Here is a 21,576-nt window from a genome sequence, read left to right as displayed (position 1 = left end):
CAAATTGTTGGAGCTACTTCTATGTCCAACTGTTTTATTTATGTATCAGATTAAATCCTGTTTATCATTTTATGAAAATATATTGTATGCACCACTTTATTTTTTATTTTATTTATTTATTAACGGTTTCTTATATAGCGCACACATATTCTGCAGCGCTGTACAGAGAATATTTGAACATTCACATCAGTCCCTGCCCCAGTGGAGCTTACAATCTATATTCCCTACCACATGTACATGCGCACACAGACGTTCTAGGGATAATTTTGTTGGGAGCCAATTAACCTACCAGTATATTTTTGGATTGTGGGAGGAAACCGGAGTACACGGAGTAAACCCACACAAGTACGGGGAGAATTTATCTTTGGTCTGAGTGCGGCGCTCCACCACAACCACTTTTTCTTTGTATCCATCGATAGCAACAAACTATGTGACGGATGACAATCGACAGTTTACCTATTGGTGATCATCCATTTCCTTTGACTGACTGGCCCTCAGTCCAATCAGAATGTGGGGACGGGGCTTCAGGGTTGTCAGGGGCCTAGGTCGACATGACATTAGGTTGACGCAATCATTAGGACCCGAATGTCGACACAGTCGACATGGACACAGTTTGAAGTGCACCGCATCGCTCGCCATGCTTCGGGCACACTCTTTTAACCTCCCACCATGCCCTAGTGGATGGTAGGGCATGAAATACCGCCTGTCGGCACATGTCGGCTTAGAAAACAGTGAAAAATCCCATATCGACCTTTTCACTGTCAACCTAGCCCATGTCGACCTAATGCTTGTGATTGACCTAGACCCATGTCGAACTAGTCGTGTCGACCCAGTTGTTGTAGACCTAATGACCGTATGCCCACTGGCTCAGGCTGACTAAACACTACTCCGACCGAGTCCAGAGACCCGACTCCCAGCAGCTGCGCATGCCCAATGACGACTGGAGTCGGACGCCTCAATCTCACACAGAAGCCCCGTCCCCCGGCTCCCTGCCGCAGCCAATGACGCCAAAGCTGTCGCTCCTACAACTTCCGCGTCAGCCAATGGCGGGGTGTTGGGCTGATGAAGGGGCGGGGCCCGGAGACAATGCTGTACGTTGGCTGTCGGTAGGACGCGCATGCGCGTAGCCGCAGCGACATCTTGCTTGTGGACTGGAGACTGGCAGCAGCGGTAGTGACCGACGTCTGTGTGCGGAGGATAACGGGATTGACAGGTAACCGGAAGGAGGGGACGGGGCGGCTGCAGGGCTGCTCGCTGGGGTACCGTGCTGCACTCCGGAGCGGTCCTGGAACATGGAGGACGCCTTCTGCTGGGGCCTCCTGTGCCCAGTCCTGCAAATCACTGGCTGGTTTCCCGGTCCCTGTGTGCCCCTTGTCTGAGTGCCATGGCATTAGCCACCTGCATTAGATTGGGGTGTGTGCATGCGTGTGTGCATATATTATTTATATATATATATATATATATATATATATATATATATATATATTCTATGCAGGCAGTTACTGATACATTGTCATGATTGGCTATTGCTAGGATTGTTATTATTATGTTAGTGTGTAGCATCCTCTTGGTCACAGCCCAGGATCTCTGTTGTGACACCTTATGTACAGGAATACCATGTGTGGGCTCCTGCTGACCTTTGTCACTGCTGCTAATTTGTCTTTGTGGTCTGCTCTGGAAGCTGTCACCCATTGGCGTTGTGCAATACACAGAACAGTAGAAGTAGGTGGATAGCAGACTACTGATCATTGTAGTAGTGGTAATAAAGCCCCATGTTCTGCTTTACTGCACTTCACTACTGAGCGCTCAAAACAAAGGGGCGTGTCTTAAAAACAAAGTGTTAAACTGAGTACACACTGGAGTCCTGTTAAACTGAGTACACACTGGAGTCCGGTTCCCTCCACTACAGATATTCTGCTGTATACTGTATGTATGTAATATCATTCAGTGACCTCAAACGCCCCCCCCCCCCCCCCCCCCCCTGCTCAGAACATGCGCTCATTGGTGATACATCAACAATGCTCAATGTTGACTATATCGCAGCATCAGAAGGTTCACCTGGGGATGTATCGCATGTATTTCACATAAAGTATCACATGCATCCCCTGTTCCCTGCCACTGGGAGGAGGGTCTGACCTCTGATTTGGGTCTGATGCATACAGGACTGCGTATCGGACTCAAGGCATCTGATTTCTTGGCCCGTCAGGAAAGTGTGAAATAGTCCCAAATTGCTGTAGTGTATGTGGGTCTTTAGTGTTCCTCCTAGGGTGTACCGCTGCCAGCGCTGGAAAAGTGGGCATTGCTGCAATGACTGGGGCAGTGTGGTGGGTAAGAACACTAACTTTGGGAACTGTTACCCACCAGTTGCTTCTGTAAAGGTGCCCATACACTTGTCCGATTTGGGACAATTTCGCCAGATCCTGATGGATCCAGCCGAGAAATCTGCCCAAATCGGAGGTGTTTGACACCTCATCCGACCCGATGCCCGGTCCTGTGCACATAGGGTCGGACCCGACAGATTAAGCCTGCTGCAGGTTCAATGTGTCGGACCGGACCCATCAGCGGCACATCGCGGGTGCTTGGTAGCACCCACGATGTGTTGGTCCAATCCATAGGTGTGTGACAGCGGTAAAGCACTGCTGTCACACACCTATGTGCAGCAGCAGAGGGGTCCAGGCAGCGGCGACTAGGAAGTGAGGTCCGTGCGGCGCAGGCAGTGGTTCCCTGTGGTGCTGGGCAGTCAGCCAGCGGGGTCCATGCGGCGGCTGGGAACGGAGTAGTCCGGGCAGCAGTGTGGGAAGCGCTGCTGAATTTGAAAAGACTGGCCGGACACTGATTGGCTGAATCTCAGTCAATCAGTGTCCGGCCAGTCTTTTCAAAATGTTTTAAATTCAGCAGCGTTTCCCGTGACGCCACCTGGCAAATAGCGCTACTTAGTTCCCAGCTGCCGCACCGACCCCTCTGACTTAATGCCCAAAACCACGCCACACAGACTCCTCTGCCCACCGCTGCCAGCTACCCGGGGATATACATGCAATAAATTGCTTGCGATTTATTGCATGTATAATTTGGCACATAAAGTGCCAAACCGTAAGCGAGCCCCTCGGGGAGCTGCCAGGTGCTCTCGAGCAAACTGGTTGGACTTGTCCTTGGGACAAGTCGGTCTAGTGCAGTGGTTCCCAACATTGCACATTTTCCAGATCTCTACACAGAATCACAAGTGAAATAATTAGCTCCACCTTTGGATCTTTTAAAATGTGACTGAATAATGAGTGCACCTGCCGGGTGACCTGGAAAACATGCACTGTTGGGGGTACTTGAGGACCAGGGTTGGGAACCACTGAGCTAGTGTATGGGGGCCTCAACTCCATTGTGGTGGAGGGTTTGTACTTGGGCGGACACCAGGTGGGTCTCCAGGCAATTGCTTTATATACGCTGTTTTTGTCATCTAGTAAAGGTTTTTTTTTTTATATTTATTTATAGTTAGTATAGCCACAGGAGAAAAGCCTAAATCTCTAGTGTTTGGTACGCAGCATATGGGTATCATTATCTGCCAGGGACTATTTTGTGCTATTACACCACACCCTCGGGTACCTCTTTTTCTCTCATTTCCATAACAGCTCTAGCACCTGAGAAACATGCCCACACAAGATCTCTGCCACCCTTATTATTTTATGCAAATGTTTTTGTTGTTATTGTGCCAATGTAAAGCGTTTAATACAGCTGGTTTATATCACTGTATACTGTTTTTGTTTGTTTGTGTTTGAACTGAGCTCGAATTGTTTCCCTTTATTGAAGATCTTGTTTTACCATACACAGATGCATCCTCAATATACTGGTACATACCTCCCAACATTGTGCAGCCTTGAAGAGAGGGACCACTCGCGCACCTATGTCGCAGCCAAATTTCTGGGGGCATGACATATGCCCTGTTTTTGCCGCTGTGGAGGCATGGTTAGCAGCTCTCTAAGCTCCTTTCACATCAGCTTATTTTCCCGGGTTAGCCTTGGGAACGACCTGGGACTATTGCTGGTATGAAAGGGCCCGACCAATTTCCAGGGATTTCAACCCTGCTCCTAAGACCAGCCAGGAATACAGGCTGGTGTGAAAGGTACTTACCTGGCTTCCCGGCTTTCCTGTCCTGGCTGCGGTGCTGGAAGCCAGTGCGCATGCTCTCTCGCCGCTGGGTAAGCTTCTGGTCTCTGCCTACCTGTTGATGGATGTGCTGCTGTGCTCGTGCTGCTGGGGCATCCCCGGCTGGCCCATCCTCGCCTCCCCGCTTGCCGTTATGGTGACCCCGTCGCCTCGCTGGCCGCTTCATTATGGAATGAGGGGATCAGAGGAGGCACCCCAGGTCCGGCGGGGTGTGCTGTCCTCGCACAGAATCCAGGCGGTACAGTACACAACTCCTGGTCACAGCGCCCACTACCCCCCTCACACCAGAAAATGCAGGGACTAGGCTAGTGTGAAAGGGGCCAACCTGGGAATGGCCCTACATGATCCCGGGACTGTATTCCCTGGTAAGTCCCTGCATTTTCTGGTGTGAAAGGGGTATAAGCTTCAAAAATTATAAATTGGAGAGTGATAAACCACCAGCCAAAAAGCTCCTGCCTGACATTTTTCAAACACAGTCTGTGACATGGCAGGTAGGAGCTGATTGGCTGGCTGTTAATCACTCTCTATTTGATCACTTTTGAAGCTTAGAGAATCTGGCCCACAGTCTGTGACATGGAAGTTAGGAGCTGATTGGCTGGCTGTTTATCACTCTCCATTTTATCACTTTTGAAGCTTAGTACATCTGGCCCTCTTGAGGAAGAACTGGAAGTGGTATAATAGCGAAACGCTGCTTCTTGGTTCAGAGATGCTCTGGAAAAATCAGCAAATTAGTAGTAATTACAAGATCGTACCTGTTGGGGCAAGGCTCTGGAATGCTTTGCATTCTGTAGGTATTCGTCAGTGACTAGTCTCTCCTCAGAGATATGCTGTGATCCCTCCATAGTGTATTGGGGTCAGGGGTGCAAGTATGGTGGTACGGCATACCGGGAAAAGATATATTGCTGGTACCCCGTACCGCCATAACAAAAACCTGCTGAAGTGTTTAATGCGCATGCACGCATATGTAAGTGGCGGGGGCGTGGCCTCCGCCACCCCGCCACAGCTGATTGCCTTTGGAGGGGAGCGCATTGCGCATCTCTCCTTCCTCTCCCTGTGTCATTGTGAATGGGCTGTCTCCTGTCAGCCAATCAGGAGCCTGCCCGTGAAATATGATTGGCTGACAGCCCAGTCACACAGTCGGAGTCAGTAACTTCCCAGGGAAGCAGAAGCAGGCAGCGGGGGACTGGAGGGGGGGAGAGGACCGGACCGCTGTTTACTTCTGGAACTGTGGGGGCATATGATATCTGGCACTGGGGGCATGTGTGGCACACTGGGGGCATATGATATCTGGCACTGGTGGCATATGCAATATGCAATATTCCAGCCACTCCCCCTAGTGTCATATGAGGACGGACATTTTTTGCGCCGCACAGTACCACTAAGTTTTAAGTTTCTACTTGCACCACTGATTGGGGTGAACGTAATATTTGCAGGTACGCCCCGATACATAATATTTTTTTTAGGCTTATCCATCAAATATACATTGATAAATAGGCACCGTAGTGGCTGCCACCTGTAGTCCTCCCTCCAACATGACTACTTTCAGCTAACCGCGCTCAGCTCATGAACCTCCTACTACAGTCACCGTTACATATACCTGGTGGGAGTAACTAATTGGTAAGAGCATTTGGATAAGTTCCAAACAGTAGCAAAACAGCAAGGTCAGATGTTAATTGGCAGTCAGGCGATATGTCCAAATACCCATCCGGAACAGGGCAAGGGATCAGCACCATAATCCCTAGCCCTATTCCGGATGGGTGGATTTGTTGTCGAGGATCTCTGGGGGGGAACTTTTAAAGTCCATCAGACTGTGATTTCCTGTTGGTAGTGAGTGACAGATGTTTATATCACTAATGATAAAGAGCAGAGTTCTCGTGTTTATAAAATTTGGTACTTGTTTCCTAGCACGGCCACACCGATTTACATCGGGGTGGTCGTGTCGGAAAAATCGGGTCGATCGCATCGCATGCGATTTGGACGCATGCGATGCGATCGTCGCGACCGACCGATTTTGGACCCGATTTTTTTTTTTTTTTTGAATTAAATGTAAATCGGGTCCCTGGGACCCGATTTTACATTGGATTCAATGTGAAATATTCCCAAACCCCCCAAATGTCACGGCGTACACCCCACCCCACGATAGACGCCAACCCGAAGCGTGGCAAGCGCAGCGAGCCCGCGAGGGGCGGCGGTGCGCGTCCTCCGACCTTTTCATTCCCCTACTATCCACGTCGGCGTGGAGTTGAGAATAGAATAGTGTGGCGAGCCACCGAGCCCGAAGCGTGGCGAGCGCAGCGGTGCGCGTCCTCCGACCTTTTCATTCCCCTACTATCCACGTCGGCGTGGAGTTGAGAATAGAATAGTGTGGCGAGCGCACGCGGATACCTTCACAGGTAAACGCGTCCCTTCGCGGACTTCACAGGTGTCCGCGTCGCCACGGACACCTGTGAAGCCCGCGAGGGGACGCGTATAACTGTGAAGGTATCCGCGTCCCCTCGCGGGGCTCGCTGCGCTCGCCACGCTTCCGGCTCGGTGGCTCGCTGCGCTCGCCACACTATTCTATTCTCAACTCCACGCCGACGTGGATAGTAGGGGAATGAAAAGGTCGGAGGACGCGCACTGCCGCCCCTCGCGGGCTCGCTGCGCTCGCCACGCTTCGGGTTGGCGTCTATCTTGGGGTGACGACGGGGACATCTAAAATGTGAAATGGGTCATATTGGCCCATTTAACATTTTTCACATTTTTTCAGGATTTCAATGTTAAAAAATCTTTTAACATTGAAGCCTATGTAAAAATCGGGGGCATCGCAACGGGACCTATGTTAATGGTCCCGACCGACGTGATGCCCCCGATATTTTACCTTTCCCGACACGATTTCAATGTTAAAATATTTTTTAACATTGAAGCCTATGGGGAAATCGCGGGCATCGCGTCGGTTGCATCGGGACCATTGTTAACGGTCCCGACCGACGCGATGCCCCCGATATTTTATCCTAGCCGGCCAAATGGACCTGATTTCAAAGGAAATCGGGTCCATCTTATGGATCGTGTACCTTAACTAAAGGTACACGATCCATAAGATATGTAAAACAAGTACCTAAAATTTTATATATAGGGGAAAAAAGAAATAAGGTTCCTAATGCCTGCTGGCTTTTGACCATCCAAGCACTTTTAGGATTCTGCTGAAAGTGAGCCTCCGTACTTGCTTTTCATGTGGATGCCGGCATGGAGGGGATCCCCTGTTAGCTCCAGAGAGATGGTACTGGGATGTATTGAGTCATATGACTCATTTCTCCACCTCTTTTTAGGCGTCAGCGGCTTCCTCAGACTAACAATGACCTAAATCCGGCCATACATTGCAGGTTGTAAGAGCGATCGTACAAGTCATTCTTTGTGCTTTCAAAGCACCTACAATCTGCAAGCAAAGCCAATGGATTATACTTGTAGCATGTATGATTTGAGGCTTGACCTCTCGACTCATGGGTAATGATATTCCTCAAGATGTGCACACAATCAATCTCCCGACCAGTCGAAATTGTGCGTTTGGGCCAGAGATCGTTCTGGTGTATGGCCACCTTAACATGTGACGGCCATCTACAAGAACAATGAGTGACGAGATTTCAGAGGGCACGGTATGTGGGGGGATTTACTATTGTTTTACTAGGTGCTTTCTGCAGTCTGACATCCTTAATTTAGCGGTTTGTAAGTTTTCTGCAAACTTTACAATACCTAAAATATTTCCTTCCTGTCTTCCCTTTTGGTCCTAGATGCCCCCCAAAAAATCAGCACGGGGAAAGAAGACACCGGAGCCTCCCTCCCAGAGTACAGAACAAGAAGACGATTCTCCCGGGAAGAGGAAGCGGGAGACAGACTCAGGGACTGACCAAGTACCCAAAAAAACCTCTAAGAAGAAAAATGCTTCCTCTGTTGATCCAGAGAGCAAAGGTAAGGCACACGTGATGGTCGACGGAAATGTTATTGTGGAATGGGAGATGTCATGGAGTAGAGAGAGGGGCAGTAGATTTAGAGATAATATAGATCAGGTTAAGGGTTCCTGAATGATGGGTGAAGCAACTGTTACAGGGACAGGTTGAGGAGGGCAGGATTCAAAATAAAGTGGTGATAGAGGTAAAAGAGAGGAAATTCTTACTGGCTGTTATAGTGCATAGGGGGAAGGAACTGCTGGCTACAGGTGCATAGGGGGAAGGAACTGCTGGCTACAGGTGCATAGGGGGAAGGAACTGCTGGCTACAGGTGCATAGGGGGAAGGAACTGCTGGCTACAGGTGCATAGGGGGAAGGAACTGCTGGCTACAGGTGCATAGGGGGAAGGAACTGCTGGCTACAGGTGCATAGGGGGAAGGAACTGCTGGCTACAGGTGCATAGGGGGAAGGAACTGCTGGCTACAGGTGCATAGGGGGAAGGAACTGCTGGCTACAGGTGCATAGGGGGAAGGAACTGCTGGCTACAGGTGCATAGGGGGAAGGAACTGCTGGCTACAGGTGCATAGGGGGAAGGAACTGCTGGCTACAGGTGCATAGGGGGAAGGAACTGCTGGCTACAGGTGCATATGAAGTGCTAAAGGATGTCACAGGCTGCTCTGTTAAGCTGTACAGTGTATTGCGTACATGTCAGTGTGCATTGATCAAATTTGTTCTTTGGCCAAAAATTTGTATCTCATTAGCAGCCCCTCGTCATGATAGTGATCTAAGACATCATCAAGGCTGCAAGCGATAGGGATAGCATCATGATGTGAGCAGGGGACTGGAGCTAACAGGAAGACACAGGCTGAGAGTTATATAATGGTAGGAGCAGGGTACCCAGCAGCACAGAGTATATCAGGAAAGATGTGTTCGTGAGGACAAGGGTGCCAGCAATTGGGATAGAATCATGATGTGAGCAGGAGGCTGGAGATAACAGGAAGACACAGGCTGCGAGTTATATACTGGAAGGAGCAGGGTACCCAGCAGCACAGAGTATATCAGGAAAGATGTGTTAGTGAGGACAAGGGTGCCAGCAACTGGGATAGAATCATGAAGTGAGCAGGGGACTGGAGATAACAGGAAGACACAGGCTGCGAGTTATATACTGGAAGGAGCAGGGTACCCAGCAGCACAGAGTATATCAGGAAAGATGTGTTAGTGAGGACAAGTGTCTAAGCGACAGGGATAGAATCATGATGTGAGCAGGAGGCTGGAGATAACAGGAAGACACAGGCTGCGAGTTATATACTGGGAGGAGCAGGGCACCCAGCAGAACAGAGTAGATCAGGAAAGATGTGTTAGTGAGGACAAGGGTGCCAGCGATAGGGATAGAATAATGAAGTGAGCAGAGGACTGGAGATAACAGGAAGACACAGGCTGAGAGTTATATACTGGGAGGAGCAGGGTACCCAGCAGCACAGAATATATCAGGAAAGATGTGTTCTTGAGGACAAGGGTACCGGCAATCGGGATAGAATAATGAAGTGAGCAGGGGACTGGAGATAAAAGGAAGAAACTGGCTGAGAGTTATATAATGAGAGTAGCAGGGTACCCAGCAGCACAGAGTATATCAGGAAAGATGTGTTAGTGAGGACAAATGTGTAAGCAATTGGGATAGCATCATGAAGTGAGCAAGGGACTGGAGATAACAGGAAGACAGACGGTGAAATACATATTGAAAAGAGAAGGTTCTTCAAACAATAGACTAGGGACCTAAGGCTCCAATAGCGCCGGTAAAGGAACACGCTGCACCTCTGCAATGCCGTTCAGATGCACAATGTAAGGCTCAGATTGCTATGGATCTCCTTTGAAGCATTTCTTTAGTACAAGTGCGTTAGAGAAGACTTTGAGAGACTAGGTGCAGTCTTTTGGTGTTGGGATGCCATCTGTCGGAGTTCTTATTTTATTGTTAGATTATATAACTTACAGATAAACCAGATGACTCTAAATCTAAGAAACGTGAAGACAGAAGGACGAGTATTGTGCATTATCTGTACAGGAGTACAGTAGGTGGAAATGTCCGCGCCAAGGTAAGTTACCAGGCCGTTCTGCATGTCTATCCTACAGTATGTGTCTATCTGCAGAAAGTTCATTAGTGTGTGCGTCTCTTCCCAGTACCTGCAGACCCCGTTTCTGCGCTCTCTGGCATCTTATATTCTCTATCGCACGAACAGCCCCTTCGACAGGAGAGTCACAACGCTTGAATGGCATCCAACTCAGCCAACTACAGTGGCCGTGGGGTCAAAAGGCGGAGACATCATTCTGTGGGACTACGAGGAACTCAATAACACTCTAATCCCTGGAGTAAGTGTCGGCACGAGTGGCGCGTTCACAGCTGGTCTGTATGTCCTGACTCATCACCTTTCTTCTGCTTCCCAGATTGGAGCAGGAGGCTGCATTACAGGGATGAAATTCGATCCATTCAATCAGAATCAGCTGTACACCTCCTCTGTAGCAGGTAGCACCATCCTGCAGGACCTGAGCGGACGGACTGTACAGATGTTTACAAACACGGAAGACTGGGCGTAAGAGGCTTAATTCTGTACATTGCACGGATGATGGGGAGATGTGTGTTGGGGAAAACAGTGGGTGATTAAAAACAAAATCTATGCTTAGGAGTCCCATCAGGAGTAAAGGGATACGGTCACTAGGTCGGCACAAGCATTAGGTCAAAATGGGGTAGGTTGACAATCAAAAAGTCAAAGTCAACTTTTTTTTATTTTTTGGGTACAGACACGTGCCGACAGGCGGTATTTCATGCCCACCATCCACTAGGGCATGGCGGGAGAATAAAATAGTGTACCCAGCGTAGCGAGGCACTGAGCCCGAAGCATGGTGAGTGGACGCGGTGCTACGTTTCAGTGTCCCATATCGACTGTGTTGACATTCAGGACAAAAATAAATAAATGAGAAAAACCCCATGTCGACCTTTTGAGTTTTGCCCTTACCCCCACATCGACCTAATGCTTGTGTCGACCTAGCCCATGTAGACATTCAGTCATGTCGACTTTTCTGCTGCGCTGCGAATTCGTAGTGCAAGCAATTATCGGAGGACCGCGCGCGCATGTGCGAGGTATGGCCGTAATGACCATGTCAGTGATGGCTTCCCTTTGTTACCAGCAGAAACGGTAGTAGCACCTGTTGCGTATAGAGTCACAACAGTGGGTGTCAAAATGATTATTGGGGCATAATGGGAAACAGAATAACTGAACTACTCCTTGTGCGTTCTCTCCTAGCATGTGGTACTGCAGCCTGGACGTGTCGGCCAGCCAGCAGTGCGTGGTGACCGGGGATAACGTGGGAAACGTGGTGCTCCTAGAGACATGCGGAAAAGAGGTGTGTGCTGTGCACTGGCGTAGGCACCGTTCTGTGCGCCAGAATCTGCTTTATAGGTCACAGATGAGTAAATCACTTATATTTATATTTTTTTTTTATAGATCTTTAAGATGAGGCTGCACAAGAAGAAGGTGACACATGTGGAATTTAATCCTCGGTGTGACTGGCTCCTGGCGACGGCCTCTGTGGATCAGACAGTGAAGCTCTGGGACTTGAGAAACATCAAGGACAAGTCCAGTTGCCTACATACACTGCCACATGCTCGCGGCGTGAACTCTGGTAATACGTTCTTATTAGATAAGTCATTGGCCCTTATTCAGATCTGATCGCAGTACAAATTTGTTTGGAAAATGGGCAAAACCATGCTGCACTGCAGGTGGGCAGATGTAACATGTGCAGAGAGTTAAATTTGGGTGGGGTGTGTTGAAACCTATGAAATCTAAAATCTAAATTGCAGTGTAAAAATAATGCAGCCAGTATTTACCCTGCACAGAAACAAAATAACTCACAAAAATCTAATTCTCTCTGCACATGTTACATCTGCCCCACCTGCAATGCACATGGTTTTGCCCATTTTCCAAAAAAATTAGTGCTGCGATCAGATCTGAATAAGGGCTATTGTCAAAGTCGGCTGCTGAATGTTATTCTTCATTTATATAGCGCTACAACTCCCTCTCACTCACGCCTCCAAGATTTTGCTCCGTATCTCAGGAATTCTGTACCTCTCCCTATCAGACTCACCACCTCCCTACAAAACTTTAAACGGGCTCTCAAGACCCACTTCTTCATTCAGTCTGACCAATTCTCACCCTAACCATACGACCATGCTCCCTTCTACCCCTGCTGTCACCCCAGTCTGTCTGACCCTTCCCTTTATATTGCAAGCTCTCACGAGCAGGGCCCTCTCTCCTTTTCTAAGAATAAGGTATATCTCTGCCCCTGTTATAATTGCGTCAGTGATCGCTACTGTGTAAATCACCATTCTTGTTTTTTTTTTGCTCCTCTATGTATTGTCAGGCGCTGCGGAACCCTTGTGGCACCATATAAATAAATGATGATGATAAATATTAAGGGTTCTGCAGCACTGTTCATACTATAGGGGATAACGCCCAAGAACAGAATGCTACAGACAGCAGCATAACTTATGTGCATACGTCATTGCAGTGCCCCAATGACATCATAGGATACAGTGGGGAGGGAGGGCCCTGCTTGCAATAAATGCATGAATATAAAACGTGAGCCATATATAGTGTTCTCCAATTTTCCTTCTGTGTTGTTGGGAACCCCATATCAAAGGCCGGTTCTGAGTATCTGTGCCGATTTATCCATACATACTGAAGGTCGCACCACCCAGTGTATTTCAGTCTACACCCATCATCCATATTATTAGGACTTGTGCCCACCCTATGAGTAGTGCAAAACATGTGTCCAAAGCAAGTGTCCCACCTCTGCCCGCATGTTGCAGTTGAGCTCAGCCATCTGGCTACATTCCCACACCTTGCTCGTTTCACGTGGAGTGGTCCACCATTGGGCAGCTCAATCTGTCCACAATCTCTATTCGGGCACGTGTCCAGGGCACGGCACAGTCTACTATGTATGGGTCCTTTCAGATATCCATATGATCCGTTCGCCTTTAGCCTGGTGTCAGACTTAGAATTAGGCCCCCACATCAGGCCAACTAAAGAACAGACTTGGTAAAGGGATGTTGGTCCCACCAGCTGCGGCCACGTTATCGTTTCCAACTGCTCCTGTTATTAGGTTCCAGAATCTGAGAACACAAACTATTTGTGGTGGGACAATGCTGCAACTTGTAGTTCCACACCCACTGCGAAGTCACAGGTTGCTTTCCTCCTCTTTATATACTGACCAATGTCTCTGGCAATACAGCTGATCCTGTTAATATATGTCCTTTTGCAGCTTACTTCAGTCCCTTGGATGGAGCCAAACTTCTCACCACTGACCAGCACAGCGAGATCAGAGTTTACTCCGCGTATGATTGGTCGGTTCCCCAGCGTATCATTCCACACCCACATCGCCAGTTCCAGCACCTGACTGCCATAAAGGTCTGTGCTTGGCTTCCTGCTCTTAAGAACACATTGTGACTACGGTGATGGTCTTTCTAATTATATTGTGTTGTAACGGACACTGTTTCTGTCTGTCATATCCAGGCGGCGTGGCATCCCCGATATGACTTAATAGTTGCTGGACGTTACCCAGACCCTCAGTTCCCAGGATATACGGCAGAAGAGCTGCGTACCGTGGATGTGTTTGATGGGCAAAGTGGCAACATAGTCTGTCAGCTGTATGATCCCTATGCATCTGGCATTGTCTCGGTGAGGCTGGTTTGTGTGGTGATGCATGCGTTTTCACATTCATGTATAGGTACGCACTAGGGAGGCCAATCCCGGGATCGGGATCGGCGGGATCCCGGGATTTAGGCCTAAAATCGGCGGGATTTGAATCCCGGGATTGAAGCTTTCAATCCCGGGATTTCGGGATTAGTATCCCAGTGCTAAATGTACTTTTTTTCCAAAGCCGGGCAGCGCTGAGCACTTTAGAATGGCTCAGATGCTGCCCGGCTGTCTGCTGCGGTACGCGGTGGCTGATTGGTCCGCTCCGCTGTCAGTGTCATGACGGAGCCCGGGCTGCGCAGCATGACCCCTGACATCATGCCACGCTGCGAACCCGTCCGCCGCCATGCCTGTCAGTGCACTTCAGCACAAGCACAGTCGCTCAGCCGCCCGCCCGGCCACTGCATGGATGGACGGACGGACATCGCTCCTGCTGCTGCCTGTCACCATACCTCTGTAAGTGACAGTGCAGGGCAGGGCGAATAAGAGGGCATTTATATTGATATTTGGGGGGGGGGGGGGGGGGGGCGGGTCATTTTTTTTTTTTTTTTTTTTTTTTTTTATTAGGGAGGCCAATCCCGGGATTGAGCATTTTTCAATCCCGAATCCCGGGATTGAAAAAATGCCCCGGGATTGGCCTCCCTAGTACGCACTAATGGATCAGTGGAATGGAATGGGCAACATAATACCCCTTTCACACTCGCAGAGCCGGGTCATACCCGGGAATGTGTTCCCGGATGCTTCCTGGGACTCTACCTGGAAATGTACCCTTTTACACTGCACTCAGACCTGGGATTGACCCGGGACAGCCCCATTCACACTGATTCCGGGAAATCCCTGCAAATACATATGCATGTCATTATAAATGGACTCCAGGGCTCTGAAAGATGACCTCAGCATTTGTGAGCCCAAAAAAGCTCCAATCGGCAGCTTTTTTAAAGTCACGTGTACCCAATCCTGGACCATTCACAGTGACCGCATCCCGGGTCGATTCCGGGATACTCAGGACCTGGGTAGAAATCCTGGGATATTCAAGACCCTTTCACACGGAGCTAAATCCCGGGATGATGCGTGTTCATGTGCAAAAACCCGGGATATTTTTGCAAGTGTGAAAAGGGTAGAAGACAAATCTATCATCCCTGCAACACAGACGACGTGAAATACTTTGCAGATACAGTTGCACAGCTGGCTGTGTATAGGGGTGACCCACCTGCCAACTGTCTGGTCATTGGCTGTGGTGGGATCTGACATCACAGCTGGGCGGGGAAATTCAAATGCCTACCAAGCTGTAGCTTGTGCCTGACCTATTGAGTGGACGATTGGGAAGTGTATATGGCCCTCCAGCTGTTGTGAAACTGTCATAGTCTTGCTATTAGGGAATGCTAAAACTATGGCACGGCATGCTGGGATGTGTAGTTTCACAACAGCTGGAAGGCCACATGCCTGGCCTAGGCAATTCGGCAATGTGTCTGGGCCCTAGGGAGTGGAGGCACAACAAACCTCTGCCTCCATACCTAGCTGAATAGCATTTTAGCTTTGCTAGAGACAAGGGTAATATAACGATCGCCCAAATAAAATGTGATATAATTTGCGGCTTTATAAGTACATAGTCCCAGTACATAAAATAATATAAATTGTTGCCCCTTTTAAAAATCCAAAAGTTCCTCTTATTAAACTGTATACATTGTAAAATATTTAAACATTATTTTCTCCATATATTAATATAAAGGGGCCTCCTTTTTTTTAGACCTTGTTGGGCTGCTAGTTTTCGGTGCCCAGCAAGCGGGTACAAGCCGCCCCGCCCGAGTGATCTTGTGCACAGCTGCAAATGCGTTGGCAGCTGTGCACATGAGCAGGAAATCATTCAGGAACACTCACCCGCGACTGGTTCGCCCCTCTCGTTGCGTCGCAGAGTAAGTCTAGACTTTCTCAGCACTGCAAAGGCCATGGGGATAAGGAAACCGCTGATGATGTCCCCAACGGTCGGGAGGGCCTGCCTGTGTTTTCTGGGGCACTCCAAGAAAACGCATGGTTACCACCCCCAAACGGCTGCAGGGTGTTAAATACCCTGCGAGCAGCCATCTGTCTTGTACGGACGTCTTTCACAGCGTACCGTGCCCATGCGTGGTCGTTGGATAATTGCTTGTGTCCGAATCGGGCCCATAGTACACCCAGCGACCTCCGTTAATAATTGGGTCGATTATTAGACTATTAGATCCTGTCTATTCCGTCTTCCGCGGTGACTTCTCCTACCTCCGACTTTGTACATAATTAATTTTTTTTTTTTTTCCCTTTTCATTGTAGCTGAACAAATTCAATCCCATGGGAGACCTATTAGCATCCGGAATGGGTAAGCCCTGTTTTAAAGTATGTCCTTTTATTTATTTTTTGTCTATGAAAGAGAAGTACTGTATTACCCAGCAAGGTCTGAAAGATCCTTATCGGGGAATGGGGTGGAACCGTTATGCTGCCAGAGGGGACGTTACGCTGGGTACACACTATCAGGTTTCAAATAACGATATGCACGATAACGGTATCATGGTGTATATCGTTCAGTGCCCACCATATCTCTAATGATGCGCCATAATATGCTGGGTCATCTGAACACGCAGTCCAGTCTAACGCTATAGTAAGTGACTGCATGTTCAGCGAGTGTCCGTAGATGGCACTGAACAGTATCGTTCAGTATTTACCCACTGGTCGGTAGTTTTTGCAGAACCGCCAGTATCGGTAATTATTTTGGGGGTTCTGCATATTGTACAGTGTGCATGGACCTTTAGGGTTAAGCTGTAAACTCTAAGGACGCCGGCGAGGGAGGGGGGCGGCAGGGGGAGCCGGAGCAGGGAGCTGTCATGCTCCGTCCGGGTAGGGGGGGGGGACACGCCGCTAGTAGTGCGGACGCTGCGGGGGACACAGGCGGCAGTGACATAGAGCCGGGCGGGGGGAGCCGGGAGCTGTCAGTACTGGAAAAAAAAAAGCCCATACAATGAATGGGCAGCCTGTGATTGGCTGAGCGCTCTCTCAGCCTGTCAGCAATTGGCTGAGAGAGCGCTCAGCCAATCACAGGCTGCCCATTCATTGTATGGGCTTTTTTTTTTCCAGTACTGACAGCTCCCGGCTCCCCCCGCCCGGCTCTATGTCACTGCCGCCTGTGTCCCCCGCAGCGTCCGCACTACTAGCAGCGTGCGTCCGTCCCCCCAGCCGCCTTGCAGCATCCCCCGCCCGCCACCTCGATGTCCCCGGCCCCCCTGCTCGCTCCACATTGCAGCTCCCCGGGAGTTGCAAATGATACATCGCATGCGATGTATCATTTGCAAGACTTGGCACATCAAGTGCCAAATCGTGTGTCCCTCTCCCGGGGAGCTGCAGGGACTTAGGGGGAAATCAGGTCCGACTTGTCCTTAGGACAAGTCGGACTAATGTATGGGGGCCTTTACACTCAGGGGTTTATTTATTCATGTGAGTTTTTAGAATGTAAGAGAAAAGCAACCAGTCAAATTCTACTTATAGTTTATCTAGCACCATTGAGAGCAGGTGCTTATGGGTCATAGGGTCGACAAGAGGAAGTTCGACGCACATGAAGGTTGACATGGGGTTAGGTCGACGGGTCATTAGGTCGGCTTGGGTTTTTGTTGTTTTTCCAGGTGCAGTGAAACTACACGTCCCAGGATGCCTTGCAACAGTTTTGCTATTAGGAAATTCTAAATCTGTGGCAAGGCATGCTGGGGTGTGTAGTTTCACAACAGCTGGAGGATAAATGTTAGAATCTGATTGGCTAATATGAGCAACCTCTCTCACTTCTTTAAAAAAAACCATTCATGCCACGGTAATTCTGCTGTCAAAATGCTGCAGGCAATGCTTAGAACAGGCATGTCCAATCTGTGGCTCTCCAGCTGTTGTGATACTGCAAGTCCCATCATGCATTGCTACAGTGTTGTTATCCGAGAATGCTAGAAAGATGGCAAGGCATGCTGGGATGTGTAGTTTCACACCAGCTGGAGGGCCGCAGTGTGGATATGCCAGGCATAGAAAGCAGAACACCTATGGTTTGACATTATTTTAACAATGGTCATTGTTTCATTACCTGCCGGCTTGCAGTGAATGGCACATATACAGGGACCTTCATATGCTCCTTGTTTGTTCAGTCTCCAGAGAATTAGGAGTGATCCATCTTAGCACGGAGAAAGGAAAAAATAGCCATTTTGGGGCTGATTCAGAGTCACACATAGCTCGTAGCGGGCCGAATTTGGGGCTTGCACGTGTGAACCCTGGTAGCAAACGGCGTTGGCGAGTTTCACACTCACCGAGCCGTCTGCTCCAGAGGGGGCAGACATGGGGCTGGGCATCGGAATGTCTAGCGGTTTATGGGCGACCCCAGGAAAATGCTGGGCGCGCCTCTGGAAACGCAGACGGGCTGATCCCTGCTCAGGGTGGGCGGTGGGTGTCACATGACGTCAGCGCCCGCCCCCCTTTCTGGACATCTCTGGCTTTTATTTCCGAAGGGGAGAAAAATCCTTTGTCGGCGACAATAGAATTTTTTCTCTTTTTGGCCGCGTGTTCTCATACACATCCCCTGACATGCTAATTAGGGGTTCAGCGGGCAGCACTGACCTGTTGGCTATGCTGAGACTATATGCAGCATAACAAACAGGTCTGAATAAGGCCCTTAGTACGGTCAGTTGACTCACGCCCATCGATGAAAACGTAGCATTTTGTTCTGTTGAAATAAACCACGTTCCACATTTTTATTTTCCATCTTTCCTCAAGGGTTTAACATCTTGATCTGGAGTCGGGAGATCCTGCTGATGATGAAGCAAGAAGAAATGATGAGGGCACTGAGGGAAAAGGGGATTCCGGTGGGGAGGAAAGAACATCCAAAAAGTCGACCTTCTCCAAAGGACAAGTCCGGAACATCAGAATCTGGGAAAACAGTTCTTGTTGTGAAGGAACCGACGACCAAACAGCGCGGTAAAAGCAGAGACAAATGATCCAGTCTGCGTCATTACACTCTCACATCATCATCTGCGGCTGCTGCAACCAAATTCCGGTTGTGCCTTAATGCACTAGTTTCAAGGAGCAGAGTGCATTTGGTTACATTAAGGGGGGGCACCTTTTTACCTTGTGTTTAACCCCCAAAAAAGTACCTATTCTTGCCTCATTCTCCCCCCCCCCCCCTCCGCATGTTGGCAAGAAATTGGCATCGTCCACTTTGGGCATGGTATCTCTTGGCGTGAAAGCATTCCACAGTGTTTTAGTGCTTAGCAACAGAGATGGCTAAGGCGCCGCGCAACTTGATGTAACGCAACTGGTAAATGTAGATAGAAGTTCACAATGAAAATCAAGCCATACCGGCCCTTACTGTTAAGATGGAATTGACATTCCTTCGCTTGATCATCGATGGCAGCTAGCAATCAAGTGAAGAAAAACATTACGCAAGAATGAACCCTTTTTTTTTTTAAAGGATTCAACGTAGACAAGTGTTTGTTACAAGAGAATATCCCTTGGTCTAACACAATAAAACCTCACCTCTCGCTCATAAGCTCTAAACTGACTTCCACATTGCAGAAATGCTGAATCTGGACATTGTTGGGATCTGGCGCTCAGTCGTGAGGTGGGATGAAGCAGTCCGCCTTTATGAAGGCTTCTGGACACGGAAAATCTTTTAGATCGTTGTTGAAGATCTAGCATACGATAAATGAGACTGCAAGGATGCTTCCTTAGATGGGGGGAGACGAACTTCTTTCCATACCCTAAAGGAGATTTTTCAGCACGGATGGGGACTCCGGAAGGTGGTTGCACACGTCCTCTAACCCCTGATACCCACCAATGTTTTTGATGATTATCAGACCGGGATAAAGAACAAGAACCGTTGAGTGGCACAAACATCAGCGTCTGCAGCTAATTGCGAGATCTTTATACAAGACAGGAGCCTACCACAGGGATTGCGTACCTCACCGAACAGGTTTTTCGGAGTGCAGAAACTTGGATCGGTGTGCAGCGCAGCAAGGTTTAGAAGCGAGAGAGGCCTCCGCTGTGTGTGTCTGTGCGCATCCTGTATGCCTGATAATATCCTGCCTAAATAAATATGGCGCTTTTTTATTTATTTTTATTTTACTGCTTGAGTGTTCAGGCAGGGGGGTGTGGTGTTCAGGCACGGGCGGTGTGGTGTTCAGGCACGGGGGTGTGGTGTTCTGTAGGTGTCCGAAGTGGATGGTGAAAAGCCACAGTTTATGTAGGGTGATTGTTCTGCAGAGAATATTTAGGCATTCACAACAGACTTTGCCCCAGTGCCGTTAAAGCTTGTGCATAACCGATGTTACAGGCTATATGATTTTCTGATAAGATTAAAGGATCTTGAGAACATCGGACTTCTAGTGTACATACTGCCGAGTTATTATTCTGATCTGTAGGATATTATGTGCTCGAGGTGAAAGGTGCAGGAACTGTAGGGCAGACGTATCTGCCGGATCTCACACACACACTACACAATGTGCACAGTAATTGCTTATTGGTTCTGACTGGTGTTCTGTAGCCGATCAGATCAGTAGATCTAACTGGTCTTTAAATAATCGGCCTGGGCACTCGCACTGAGACCATCTTACGGAGCAGTCAATAATAATCTGTTCTGCCGGATTGTTGGATAAGCCTAATGAAGCTTTGTAGTCTATCGGTGGTTCTGTTTTTTTCAGTACCGCAATAATCTTCACTAACGCTAATGAGAGACTTGTCAGGGCTGATACTAGGAGGCGTGGCCCCCATGTACTGGACCCCTCTTAGTGCCCCTGTCTCCCTCTCCGTATCCAGTGTTTTGGTGTGACAATACCTTTTCGATTAACTTGCATCTACCAGTTCTGTTTACAGCACTACATAAAAAAAAAATGGTTTTCTGTATCCGCTAGAAAACAGATTCACTAGTAGTGGCCCTAAATACAGAAATGGAACAGTTCTAATATATATAGCTACATTGGGGACATAGGGGTACTATTGGGGGATTAATTACCACTGGGGTGATGGCATAATATTGCTGCTTTTTCTACCAGAGGGATAGTGGTCATGTTTAAATAGGGGCATATGGACAGTGGGTGTGCTAGACACATTTACCATTTTATTTTCTACAAAATATTTAGATATGGTTTAAAAAACAAACAAACATGTTTTATAACATAAATAAGATCGTGATGTTTGAATATAGATTAGTTTGAGCAAGTGGTTAAGGTTTTTGCTCCTCTATGAGGTGAAGTACCACCAGTGACCACTAGAAGACTAGACTGGTGGGGTGGAGAGTTTGAGGGCTGAAAACTGTCACAGCTCAAAGTGAAAGAAGCTGTCATTTTGCTGGGCTTTTAACTAGCGTGTGTATATCTACATGTTCTAATATCTTTGTGTTTCTCTATATGTGCATTGGTGGCAATGGAACGTAGTTTTGTTATAATTGCTGCTTCCGGCCTTGGTGGATCACAGGATGGAAACTGCTGGCTGTGATCGCATGGTGAAGCAGGCCACAAGTGCAGTGGAACAGTAACTTGTTAAGTCCTTCCTTTTATAAATTGATTTTCTTGCTTATTGTTTAGGGCAGGCATGTCCAACCTGCGGCCCTCCAGATGTGCTAAAACTACACATCCCAGCATGCATTGCCATCATTCTAGCATTCCCTAATAGCCGAACTGTGGCAAGGCATGCTGGTATGTGTAGTTTTAGCACATCTGGAGGGCCGCAGGTTGGACAAGCCTGGTTTAGGGCATGGGTCCTCA

At 48.6% G+C, this 21,576-nt stretch overlaps 1 protein-coding gene across 1 annotated transcript; it reads left to right on the top strand.

Annotated features, from left to right (window-relative positions):
- Positions 1 to 1,057: 1,057 nt before the first annotated feature.
- On the top strand, positions 1,058 to 19,928 carry DDB2 (damage specific DNA binding protein 2). The gene is made up of 11 exons (XM_083164435.1): positions 1,058 to 1,213; positions 7,923 to 8,100; positions 10,068 to 10,168; positions 10,254 to 10,442; positions 10,518 to 10,663; positions 11,375 to 11,474; positions 11,576 to 11,753; positions 13,392 to 13,537; positions 13,643 to 13,807; positions 16,130 to 16,175; positions 18,593 to 19,928. The coding sequence occupies exons 2-11, from the start codon at positions 7,923 to 7,925 to the stop codon at positions 18,811 to 18,813; spliced, it is 1,470 nt and encodes a 489-aa protein (XP_083020561.1). The 5' UTR covers positions 1,058 to 1,213; the 3' UTR covers positions 18,814 to 19,928.
- The last annotated feature ends 1,648 nt before the right edge of the window (positions 19,929 to 21,576 follow it).

The sequence above is a fragment of the Crinia signifera genome, chromosome 11 (genome assembly GCF_055691185.1).
Source record: "Crinia signifera chromosome 11, ASM5569118v1, whole genome shotgun sequence".
In the NCBI taxonomy this organism is placed as follows: Eukaryota; Metazoa; Chordata; class Amphibia; order Anura; family Myobatrachidae; genus Crinia; species Crinia signifera.
The sequence above is the reverse complement of the archived record's forward strand: the minus strand, read 5'-3'. Positions and strand labels throughout refer to the sequence as shown.